This window comes from Sinocyclocheilus rhinocerous, unplaced genomic scaffold (assembly GCF_001515625.1).
Source record: "Sinocyclocheilus rhinocerous isolate Xijiao unplaced genomic scaffold, SAMN03320098_v1.1 scaffold585, whole genome shotgun sequence".
NCBI lineage: Eukaryota > Metazoa > Chordata > Actinopteri > Cypriniformes > Cyprinidae > Sinocyclocheilus > Sinocyclocheilus rhinocerous.
Genome location: NW_015630024.1, coordinates 1,857,103 through 1,868,889, shown reverse-complemented (window position 1 = coordinate 1,868,889; position 11,787 = coordinate 1,857,103). Strand labels below are relative to the sequence as shown.

At 39.2% G+C, this 11,787-nt stretch overlaps 1 protein-coding gene across 1 annotated transcript in view; it reads left to right on the top strand.

The window, feature by feature from the left end:
* The window catches only part of LOC107739704 (collagen alpha-1(I) chain), a 67,183-nt gene extending 55,784 nt beyond the window's left edge, over nucleotides 1–11,399 (top strand). Inside the window, exons 34-69 of the mRNA XM_016551902.1 lie at nucleotides 580–633; nucleotides 735–788; nucleotides 902–955; nucleotides 1,315–1,368; nucleotides 1,820–1,864; nucleotides 2,010–2,054; nucleotides 2,152–2,259; nucleotides 2,348–2,401; nucleotides 2,485–2,538; nucleotides 2,737–2,790; nucleotides 2,893–3,000; nucleotides 3,124–3,177; nucleotides 3,253–3,360; nucleotides 4,020–4,073; nucleotides 4,169–4,222; nucleotides 4,305–4,358; nucleotides 4,484–4,537; nucleotides 4,651–4,758; nucleotides 4,863–4,916; nucleotides 5,046–5,099; nucleotides 5,217–5,270; nucleotides 5,452–5,505; nucleotides 5,730–5,783; nucleotides 5,902–5,955; nucleotides 6,113–6,166; nucleotides 6,260–6,313; nucleotides 6,402–6,455; nucleotides 7,130–7,183; nucleotides 7,456–7,473; nucleotides 7,624–7,677; nucleotides 7,750–7,806; nucleotides 8,418–8,583; nucleotides 9,438–9,547; nucleotides 9,636–9,716; nucleotides 10,262–10,444; nucleotides 11,069–11,399. Coding sequence (XP_016407388.1) covers nucleotides 580–633; nucleotides 735–788; nucleotides 902–955; nucleotides 1,315–1,368; nucleotides 1,820–1,864; nucleotides 2,010–2,054; nucleotides 2,152–2,259; nucleotides 2,348–2,401; nucleotides 2,485–2,538; nucleotides 2,737–2,790; nucleotides 2,893–3,000; nucleotides 3,124–3,177; nucleotides 3,253–3,360; nucleotides 4,020–4,073; nucleotides 4,169–4,222; nucleotides 4,305–4,358; nucleotides 4,484–4,537; nucleotides 4,651–4,758; nucleotides 4,863–4,916; nucleotides 5,046–5,099; nucleotides 5,217–5,270; nucleotides 5,452–5,505; nucleotides 5,730–5,783; nucleotides 5,902–5,955; nucleotides 6,113–6,166; nucleotides 6,260–6,313; nucleotides 6,402–6,455; nucleotides 7,130–7,183; nucleotides 7,456–7,473; nucleotides 7,624–7,677; nucleotides 7,750–7,806; nucleotides 8,418–8,583; nucleotides 9,438–9,547; nucleotides 9,636–9,716; nucleotides 10,262–10,444; nucleotides 11,069–11,212 — 2,523 coding nt within the window. The 3' untranslated portion in view covers nucleotides 11,213–11,399. The remainder of the gene's footprint in view (nucleotides 1–579; nucleotides 634–734; nucleotides 789–901; nucleotides 956–1,314; nucleotides 1,369–1,819; nucleotides 1,865–2,009; nucleotides 2,055–2,151; nucleotides 2,260–2,347; nucleotides 2,402–2,484; nucleotides 2,539–2,736; nucleotides 2,791–2,892; nucleotides 3,001–3,123; nucleotides 3,178–3,252; nucleotides 3,361–4,019; nucleotides 4,074–4,168; nucleotides 4,223–4,304; nucleotides 4,359–4,483; nucleotides 4,538–4,650; nucleotides 4,759–4,862; nucleotides 4,917–5,045; nucleotides 5,100–5,216; nucleotides 5,271–5,451; nucleotides 5,506–5,729; nucleotides 5,784–5,901; nucleotides 5,956–6,112; nucleotides 6,167–6,259; nucleotides 6,314–6,401; nucleotides 6,456–7,129; nucleotides 7,184–7,455; nucleotides 7,474–7,623; nucleotides 7,678–7,749; nucleotides 7,807–8,417; nucleotides 8,584–9,437; nucleotides 9,548–9,635; nucleotides 9,717–10,261; nucleotides 10,445–11,068) is intronic.
* The last annotated feature ends 388 nt before the right edge of the window (nucleotides 11,400–11,787 follow it).

Below are 11,787 nucleotides of genomic sequence, written 5' to 3'. Positions count from 1 at the left end.
CCGGGACACGCGGGACACGGCATCACAGTATGGTAAGGGGCGTAACATTTCCGTCACACGCTTGAGGTATCACAACGCACAGTGTCTACCCGCCCCCACCCGCACTCGCCCAAGTGTCCCGAGCCGCACTCTGCTGCGTTAGGTCCCGCGATAGTGCAGGTCTCAAGGTGCCAGTTATAATTTTATGATGGAGGCTCTAGACTCTGAGCATAACTTGTTTTTCTATAACAAACTATAAAATATTTTCTATAAAAACTTTAATGCCCTGGCAGTGGCAAATAGCTTTGGTTTTATATTTCATTTGATTACGTTAATGTTATAAGTTGAGATTTACAAGAAATATTTTAACTGCTACTATGTAAAAGGAATACTTCTGTAAAAAAAGCACCTTATTTGTTTAAAGTGTTTGAAAACCAAATGTTATTGCACTTTTGTTCATATAGCAGTACTTTTAAATGAAAAAACTTTTATATATATATATATATATATATATATATATATACTGTATATAGACTTCATAATGGTCTGTTTGTAAATTGTTATCTCTTAGTTGTTAAATGATTTTGTTTTGATTGACAGGGTCCACCTGGACGGGAGGGGCCTATGGGCAGTCCTGGGCCACCAGGAGAGAGGGTATGTTTATGATTTTTATTTTTATTTTTAGTTCTCATATAAATTGTAAATCATGCTGCAGATTTTCAGGATGTTTTGGCATTTGTGGTTATTTCTCTCAGGGTTTCCCTGGAAAGACAGGAGCAGTGGGACCACAGGGCCCTGTTGGCATGCATGTAAGTGACCCCTCTACAGGGCTCTTATAGAGAGAGAGGGAGCGGGATGAGGAGAATAATGTTTAAGGTTGATGTTTTGACATAGCCAGCCCACTCTCTTGTATTCTCTTAAGGGTTTTCCAGGAAACGTGGGTATGAGAGGAAGACCGGGCCACAGTGGAGACAGAGTAAAGACAAATTACACTTTAACTATCCCACATTAACAGCAATATATCTTTGTTAAATTATGCTGTTGTACATTTGTACAGTTATAACGTCAAAGCTCATCTACAGATAAAGGCTCAATTCCAATCCTTTGTGAGCTGCCTGCATTGCAGTCTTTTAAGGCAACATCCTAACCAAAATGGAACGTCATAAATGACTGTGCATTCATGGATTCCCTTATCCATTACAAGGTTGGAACAACCTTCCTATTAGGATGATGACTAAAAATCTAGACAGCTCACTTGGGTTTAGAGCAGAGCCATAATGTTTTAGCCTTTATAATAGTAACTTTAGGTAAAAGAGGACATTTGTTTTCTTATAGGGAGAGCCAGGTCTAAGAGGGCCTCCTGGACCAACTGGGAAGCCTGGACCACCAGTAAGTGTGTGAGGGATCAAGTATAAACTTCCCCTGCCTCATACCGGCAGGGATTGTAGGTGGGGGGAGTGAATGTACAGCGCTCTCTCCCACCTTCAATACAACGACTGAGGTGCCCTTGAGCAAGGCACCGAACCCCCAACTGCTCCCCGGGCGCCGCAGTATAAATGGCTGCCCACTGCTTTGGGTGTGTGTTTAAGGTGTGTGTGTGTTCACTGCTGTGTGTGTGCACTTTGGATGGGTTAAATGCAGAGCACTAATTCCAAGTATGGGTCACCATACTTGGCCACATGTCACGTCATTTTCACTTTCACTTTTAAACACTGAGATCATTTCTTATTTAAAATTTTAGTCATTTTTTCAATTCAGTGGATAAATGTAGTTTGGTTTCCACTGCTGTAACATTGTCATTTGCATGTTTTGATGACTAATATTCCCAAACTTTATTTAGGGTCCCCTTGGTCCAGTAGGAGAAAAGGGACCCCCAGGACCCCAGGTATATACAGTACCACTTCTCCAAGAAAATATAAGATCCTGACCTTACTAGTTCAGTGGAGTTGAATTTACCATAAAGCAGTGCTGAAATATAAAGTGCTTAATTTTTTTCCTTCAATTGAAAACCATGGGTTACATCTCTGCAGGGCCGTCAAGGAGATCCCGGGCATCGGGGAACAGATGGGCTATGTGTGAGCACACAATCAGCCCTTTCATTTACATTATATCTCTATTTGGCTGATCATTTTAAATTATCATTCATAATCATTGACTGATTTTCTAATATAGGGTCCTCCAGGACTTCAGGGGGTCAGTGGTGTCATTGGAAAACCAGGACCCCGTGGAAGTAAAGGACCCCCAGGGGACCCTGGGCTAAACGGTCCCCCAGGTATTCCAGTAAGTGATAATTCTCCCTAACATACTTGATGAAAAGCTTTGTGACATTAAGAACATCAAGTTAAAATTGCTGCAAATCTTTCTTCAGGGTCCACAGGGGGCAAATGGACTGGCAGGTATAGATGGGGAGAAAGGAGAAAAGGTGATTGAAGTTATTTATCAGATTTAGAGAATCACAAATTGTGCTCCCTTGTGAAATCACTAAAAATGTATATAATTGCACAGGGAATGATGGGCCATCCTGGTGATGACGGGCCTCTCGGACTGGAAGGGCCACAGGTTAGATTGGCATGGAGCTGCATAACTATTTGGTCTTTGTTCAGATGTCTTTGTTAGAGGCCATGCATTACAGAGATTTTATGGTTATGTAGTATTTTAATAAAAAAGAGGATAAAATCACTGTGATATACAACATTGTTATAGCTTTAAGAAACTGGTGGCAACAGAGATGTGATGAAAGCTCTCTGACCTCTGCAGGGTACATCTGGTCCGGCAGGTTTGGAGGGGCCTTCTGGAAGAAAAGGTGATAAGGTATGGAGAAATAATTATAAAATTATATTTCCTTGACACAGTAACATTTATAAAGGATTTTTTGCCTTTTAAAAATGTTTTATTAATTCAATGTACTGGCAGGGGGACAGAGGTCCCTTTGGAAAGCCTGGTCTTCTAGGACCAAAAGGAGACATTGGCCCTCCAGGTGCTAAAGGTCCAATGGGTCCACCAGGCCCAGCAGGCAGTGAGGTGTAGAGATCAATTTCTTAATGTTGGCACAACTGTGCAATTTAACCCTAAAGTCATCTGTTTCAAATACAATCAGTCTCACTGTCCCTGTAAGAGTAATATTTGAGTTTTCTCCTGTTGAAGGGTGATGCTGGTCCAGTTGGCATTGCTGGTGATCCCGGCCCTAAAGGAGAGAAGGTCATTTATCTTTTATAGCTAGTGTCATTTCACAAGGGAAAATGCTGTTGTACTATATTTCATTGTTTTCCTCAGGGTGATATTGGCCCACAAGGATTTACTGGTTTAGAGGGGCCGTGGGGAGACGTGGGGGAGCAGGGAGAGAGGGGGCTCAAGGCAGACAAGGGCCAAATTGGACTCCAGGTAAGTGCAAATCAGCATTTCACATTATGTTTACATTACATTTTATTTAGCCTGACATGTTTTTTTACCATTTGATATGCTACCATTCAAAGGTCTGACTTACTTTTATTCAGTAAGGATGCGTTAAGTTTATCAAAAGTGACAGTAAAGACATGTTGCAAAAGTTTTTATTTTAAATAAATGCTATTTGTCAATGAATCCTGATAAAATGTACTACAGTTTCCACAAAAATATAAAGCAGCACAACTTTTTTCAATATTGATGGTGATTTCTTGATTTCTGAACAATCATGTGATCATTCAGCATTGCCTTTGCAGGAATAAATTACATTTTAAAACATATTAAAACAGAAAATACAAATGCTGAAAATTCAGCTTTGCCATGACAGGAATAAATTTAATTTTTAAATATTTTAAAATAGAAAACATTCATTGAAGTCATTTCAAATTGTAGTAATATTTCAGAATATTACTGTTTTGCTGTATATTTGATCAAATAAATGAAGCCTTGGTGAGCAAGAAACTTAAGAGCATAAGAGAAAAAACCCGAACTTTTCAATGGTAGTGTAGGTATTTTTCCAAATTTAAACACTAAAATATATGGTTGTTTGTGTCAATTTGGTTGTAATTGTGTGTGAACGTTGACTGTTTTTATGTTAGGGTGAGTCAGGCCTCATGGGTGGTGTTGGACCTCCTGGCCTAAAAGGTGTAGAGGTGAGTGTTGACCTGAGAATGAGTGACTCCTATTTTCATGTGTGATATGGCCACATAGTTGACGTTACTAATAAACAGTTCCTGTTTTCTTTCAGGGTGGACCAGGCCATCCAGGAATGGTGGGGCCAGATGGACCTCCAGGAAGCAAGGTAGCATGTTTGATTCTTCACTTAGAGCATCTTTGGATTATTTTATTTATTTTTATGGTCTAAAAGTAGGCTTCTCTTTTAGGGAGAGGTTGGGCTGAATGGTTTACTTGGTGAGCCAGGAGATGCTGGACCTGAGGTTCTGATCAACTTGAAAACATATTACTGTATATGTGCATAACATGTAACGTCTTTTTTACATTGGATTGAAATTCTTTGGATGTCAAAAGAATTGCTGATGTGTTACTTATATCTGTGCTTCAGGGAATTGTAGGTTCCAAAGGCATGCGAGGTGACGCAGGAAAAGCCGGGACACAGGTAAAGATCATTTCTTTGCATTTATATTCCTCCCCCAGATACTCTCTTGGGGAAACAACATATTAATTTTTATCTCAAGAGTAACTCATTAATATTCATATCTCGGCCTACAGGGAGATGTTGGTTCAGTAGGTCCCCAAGGTCTTTTGGGCCCTAAAGGTCTCCCAGGGCCTGAAGGGGAGAAAGGCGACTCAGGAGATAAAGGAGAACCAGGGGTGGAGGTGAGTTTGTAATGAACTCCACTAAGATGGAAACTCATGATTGCTTCTTTAAATTGCCTGTAAATCCACTACATGTTCAAAATGAAGCCATTTCTTCTCTTTAGGGGCCATACGGCCTTCAAGGCATTCAAGGACCACCGGGACTGCCTGGTTTGGAGGTACAGACCATTAAAACAGAATATTGCATTTGTTTAACGAGATGGTGTGGCGTTTTGGGCTTGTCTGTGTATATAAATACAGTACATGTGATTGATTAACTCAATTATATCAATTCGAAACTCTGTTAGGGTCCACAAGGTGAGGCAGGGGTACGTGGCTCACCAGGCCTGCCAGGAGCTCAGGTCAGTGCCCAGTGAGATAAAATATTTACAGCAAAGAGACAACAAATAGATTTAATTCTGCCTTTGTTTTAACTCTGCTGAATCATCAAGGCCCTTAATGAGTTTTGATCGTTGTAGGGCCGGATGGGTAACCCAGGACCTGAAGGAAGAGAAGGCATGAAAGGAGAGAAGGTAAGGTCACAATGTTCTTTTCTATGTCTTAATCCCTGTCTGCTATCTAAAATAAAAGTTCTTCCTCTTTGCCTTTGTCCTTGCTGTCAGATAGGAGAACAGTGTTTGAGAATACAGATTTTCCAGGACGCTTATCTGCAATTTCATTTTAAATTTGAATTTGCTTCTTAATGCATTTTAGGGAGATCAAGGCAAAGATGGAACACCTGGAAAAATGGGTCACAATGGACGGAGGGTAAGATGCGATATGCCCTTTTAGTACCCTCTTAGACTATTAAATGTTTCCAAATCTCTAAGTTAAAGTCAAAGAAGTTTAGCGACATTATTGTGTCATGAATGTACTTAGGTTATTTTAAGACTCTGACGTCATGTATGTAATAATGCAGGGCAAACGTTTGGAAGATGGTGGTGATTATGATTGATAAACTGATTTTTTTTTTTACATCTTTACATCTAAAGGGTAAAAGAGGCAAGGCAGGGTTGAGGGGGACCAGAGGACCCAGAGGAGAAAAGGTCAGAGTTCAGAGATGATGTCAACAATGACAACATGGCATTAAATACATGAGTTTAATTCTTGATTTTCAATTGGGCACATTATGGATTTCCTTTTTGGCTTCTCCTTGTCCAATAGGGAGAGAGGGGGGATGTAGGAGAGAAAGGACTTCCTGGATGGGGAGGAAGTATGGTAAGCTTGATACACTTGATATGCCTGGTCAGAACAATCAAAGTTATCATATATTTTGAATTAAAAAACATTGTGGGAATTGATCAAATGGGGAACCATTAACACAGTTCGAAATCATAATCATGCATTTGCTAAAACTTTTTTCTATGCTTGACAGGGAATCCAAGGACTGAGAAGAGAGCCTGGGGAGCAAGGTGTCAAAGGAGCAGAGGTGCTTTTAAAGTTTTACTCAGACAGGATTCTTTTAATGCAGATACCTTAGAAATGCATGATTACTATTGATACTTTAACTTGTCCATAACAGGGTGAGAAAGGAGATCAGGGACCACTTGGTCCACCAGGGAAAGATGGCTTGAAGGTATAATGTAGATCAAGCACATTCAATGAATCTGCAGTGCAGCAGCCTATTCAGTTCTCTTATAAGAGTATTTATTTGTTCTTTTTAGGGGAGTATAGGGCATATTGGTCCTCCTGGACCACCAGGACCAAAGGGGGATCAGGTAAAGTCAAAATATCTCATTAAACATGTATTCTTTTGCTTTTTGCCTTCACCATAGATATTGCAAGACAATGCTTATAATAATAATAATATTAATAATAATAAATATACAATACAAACATCCATATTTATGTTTTATATTGACATATGTACATACACTGAACAAAATTATAAACGCAACACTTTTGTTTTTGCCCCCATTTTTCATGAGCTGAACTCAAAGATCTAAGACTTTATGTACACACCCCATTTTTCATGAGTTGAACTCAAAGATCTAAGACTTTTTTTATGTACACAAAAGGCCTATTTCTCTCAAATATTGTTCACAAATCTGTCTAAATCTGTGTTAGTGAGCACTTCTCCTTTGCCGAGATAATCCATCCACCTCACAGGTGTGGCATATCAGGATGCTGATTAGACAGCATGATTATTGCACAGGTGTGCCTTAGGCTGGCCACAATAAAAGGCCACTCTAAAATGTAAAATCTTTGAGTTCAGCTCATGAAAAATGGGGGCAAAAACAAAAGTGTTGCGTTTATAATTTTGTTCAGTATATGTATTGCAGCACTGTCAATATTGATAAATCCTCCCAATTAATCTTCTTTTCCTTCTCTTGCTTTGGTTAAAAGCATCTTCTGAATTATTAAACATTAAATGTGTGTGCTTTTCCTTAAGGGAAATATTGGTCCTGCTGGGCCTAGAGGGGCACCTGGAATACCTGGACTACCGGTGAATGTTTTTTATTTTTAATGTTTCAGCATTTAAACTAATAGCAAGCTGTGCCTAATAAACTGTAGCCCAATTTGCATTAAACATCTGCTGCAGATGCATTTACATGTGCTCTGTCCTTTCAAGATATGAAAGCATGGTTAATTCATTTTTAATGACAAAAGCAAGGACAGTGAAGTGCTTTATCGCAACCACAGCCTATTTTTTTTTTGTTCGAAAGAGCATGAAGATCATTTATAATTTCTTTCTCTTTTATCTCTTACACCTTGCAGGGCTTGTTTGGAGACAAGGTATGAAATTTAATTTCCAAAGCTTTCTTTAGTCAGGTTAAAAGGAAATGTTGCATATTCATCAAAATAAAAATACATAAAATAATTTTATTATAAGTTAACATAAATTAAGATTAGTTATTAAATATCTATTTTTCACTTTAATCCTAGGGACTTAAGGGATTTCAGGGGCCTCCTGGACCCCCTGGAAGGAGGGGCTTGCCAGTAAGTTGACACCTTTTTTGTAACAATATGAGAACTAAGTTGTTTATTTATAAATTTACTTTCTTATTTTAGGGTCCACCGGGGCCACCAGGGCCTGCTGGTGTTTCTGTGAACCTGACCCAGATCAAGGCAAGTTGTTTAAAATCTTAGGTGACCCTTTTACTCTGATTTGCTGTGCTGATCATTTAATAGCAAACACCACGTGATTATGGTCAAAATTCGCACACTAGCAAATGTCACATAGTTCACTGTTTGGGGTAAAAGTGCACAAAAATGTGTATATTCAGACACAGCTGGACATATTACTGTGCATTTTCCATTATGTAGCATACAAGTTGCATTCTGAACAATGGAAAAATAACTGAAATTAGACTATTCATACTGAGTAGTCAACTAAATCCACCTAGGATTTGTAAAAATCAGATTTTCTTTTTGTGCATTTCTGTGTACATAAAATTACATTTTTGTGTGATCAGGCCCCATTTTTTTCTGTCTTTGTTCGTACTCTTTTTATATTCCTGATTTAGACTTTTAACTAAATGATGAATAAAATTTGAAAGAAGGAGTCAGCCTTTTGTGTATTGATATCATGGCAGAACTAAAATATGTGCTATTTAGCACATCAGAAAAACTGTAGTGGCAGAACATCACAAAATCTAACTCTCTTATTCTTGAACCCTCACTAAAATGCAGATCACAAAAAAGCAAATCAATTTGTCTTACTTTTTCTTTTCCAACAGGATCTGATGTACAGTTCAGACAAGCCCAATTACCCTCTGATTCAGACACTGCTGGACTCTCTGTACAATGACCTCCGGCTGTTGGTGGACCCTCCGGACGGTAGCAAGCAGCACCCAGCCTCTACCTGTCTGGAGCTGTGGCTGTGCCATCCCAACTACACCAGCGGTCAGAGCCCTATCTTTCATCTTTTCCAGCTATCAAAGACATATATCTTTTTGTTCTTGTTCCTCTTTGTCTTTGTGCTATCTTTGAGAAATCTTTCCATTACAGTTGCATTTTTTTCTCTAAGACACATACGCATAAGTTTTCTCTAAAGCACGCTCAGTTACATTGACCACATTTTCACATGGTATTAAGATCTGTCTCAAGCGATAAAATCTAAGGTGGACAGCAATAAGTGTCACAAAGCAAGGCCAGACACAACAGATAAGTGCAAAACAGGATGGTTTATTGACTGGATAAGTGGATGACTGGAATAGGTGAGTGAAAGGCAGGTGAATGTCAACACAGTGAATGGTTCCAGGGTGCTTATCTGAGTTCTGATGGAGAGGATCGTATGCCGGTTACGTTGGAGATCGTGGAGCCGTTTCCACGGGGTCGTTGGAGGATCGTGGGAGGAACAGCAGGTAACCGTAATTCGTTCTAGGAGATTTTGGCAGAGAGAGTCCAGAGTAGTTCGTCAGAGTGAACGGTAGACCGGACAGTGAGTGACTGTGATGTGTGTGTATTTGTAGTGTGGCTTGATTGGTGACAGCAGGTGCGGGTGATCAGAACTCAGGTGACTGTGATCGGGTAATTATCCTGGATGGTGACTGAAGTGACTGTGATGACTCCCTGACAATAAGGTGTAAATGAGATCCAATTTTTTTTTGTACTTTCGAAGGTTAGTTAATACAGCTGCTTGACTAAAATAACTGAGTGTGTGTGTGTGTGTGCATGCGCACTATTAAATGTATTTGAACTGTATGTTGTTTTGGAAAAAATAAACTGTTAAATAATTACTTTTGTAACTTTTGCAGGATTCTACTACATTGACCCAAACCAAGGCAGTCCTTTAGATGCTCTTTTGGCCTACTGTAACTTCTCAGAGTCAGGAGCAGAGACCTGCCTTCACCCCAGAGATGCACACGTAATATCCTACTTAAAACCTTGCTACTGTGTCTCTTTAATGTCAAAGAACATCAAAATCTTATCATCGCTCTTCCAACTTTCCACAGCTTCCCGTAAGGACTTGGCTGAATGACTCAGGGAATAACAGCAAGTTCTACTGGTTCAGTTCACTGGAGGGAGGTTTTCAAGTAAGTAGTACTGTTGAGCAATTTTTACTTCCTGTTGGATCAAAGTTTGTGCTATTGACAGGGGCTGTCTGTAGGATAGTTGACTTAAAATAAAAATTCACAGGACTTGTAGGCTTAGAGACTGGTGTATACACTTTAGAAGTTGATCATTTACTTTTATGATTTTTTGGACCTTAACAGTCCCATATACTATCTATTTTTGTTATATGGAAAATAAAGCCTGAAATTGGCCTAAAAATAGGTAGGTAGGTAGGTAGGTAGGTAGGTAGGTAGGTAGATAGATAGATAGATAGATAGATATGTTTTGAGTGAAACAAGGCTGACTAAGTGATGACAGAATTTTTAGATTTGCTGAACTGTCCCTTTAATGCTTTAACATCATTAATTTATTGTCCAGGTTAATAGCCGCTAATAATGTTGCTCTTATTACCCATAAAATTCTTGCTCTTCATTGTTTGATGTTCAGTTTTAAGCCCTGTTGTTGTACACAGTAAACTGTGTCCTTCAATTTTACCATCAAAACTCTTCTGTCTGTCTTTGATCAGTTTGAGTATCCAGCTCTCAGTGTGGTTCAGCTGCGGCTCCTACGACTCCAGAGCAACAGAGCAGAACAGAGAGCGACGTACTCCTGTTACCCTGGACACCGACTGGGCCAGACACAGCGACGGGTCCAGTTCCTCACAGACTCCGTGAAGCAGAGCTATTTAGGAGAACTGCAGGATTGTGTGGTATGTGGATTCTAACAGCACTAGTAATAAAATGTGTTATTTTTATCACATTTTTGAAGGGGAATCGTTTGTATACGGTTCATTCATTGCTGTGGTGAACCAATTTATTTTGATATGCACTACTGTTCAAAAGCTTCAGGTCAGTTGAAAGAAGTCTCTTTTGGTCATCAGTGCTGCACTTATTTGATCAAAAATACAGTAAAAACAGTAATATTGTGAGATATTATTACAATTAAAAATAGCTGTTTTCTATTTGAATGTAGTGTTGTTTTTGGCGGCCTGTTTTAATTTTATTGTAAACCACATTTAGTCGTTTTTATTCGTCAACGATATTGCATTATACATTTAATTATAGTCATCGTCACATGACCAGCATTTTCATCTCGTCTCGTCTCGTCTCGTTTTCGTCACGTAATAAAGGTTCGTTGACGACGATATTTAGTCATAATTTTCGTTGACGAAAGCAACACTATTTGAATGTATTTTAAACTTCATTCCTGATTTGATTTCATTCCTGGGATCATCGCAAAGCTGAATTTACTGCTCAAAAACATTTCTTATCAAGGTTTCAAACAATTGTGCTTTACCTTTAACAACCGTTTATGTTTGTGTTTGTTGTACCAGTCTGCAAAGGAAGTGGATCCCGGACCGCGCGAGTCTGTGTTTCAGTTTGAGGACATGGACCTGCTTCCTCTACGTGACATAGGAATCTTGGGCAACAGCAGCTACGAGTTTGGCTTCACCATCGGCCCTGTGTGTTTCAGCTAGAGACACCCTGAATGATAACGGTACATCCTGTGCATTTAACCTTAAATACAAGCAACAAAGAGAAGATAACAGGACACTCTGAAGACACATGCGGCATCTACGGCTCGTGGTAAAGGAAATACTCTAGACAGTGTCCTGTCTATCCCGGTGCTGCCAGACAAACGGGCAATATCCTTTTTTTGTTTACAGGGACTTTTGGCTTTGTATTTGATGTACTATTTTTATAATAATTTTATTTGTTTCAGCAATGTTTTTTAATCACTAGCTGGTCTTGTAATAACATTGTAGATGAAGCTTGGATCGTATCAAGTGTATGGTTGCAAAGGGGTGGAAAATTTCCTGTAAATTTCCGGAAACTTTCCCAAAATCCCTGGAATATTCCAAAAAAAATCCTGGAAAGTTTCCAAAATTTCTGGAATATTTCCGAAATTTACTGGAAATTTTCCACCTTTTTGCAACCCTAATCAAGTGTAATGACAGGGTTCTGACGTGACCACTATGTGGTTGCATGGTCCAAGTTTCAGCTGTTTACTACTTAATCATGTACAAACGGTTACCATGGATTAACCAGTTAT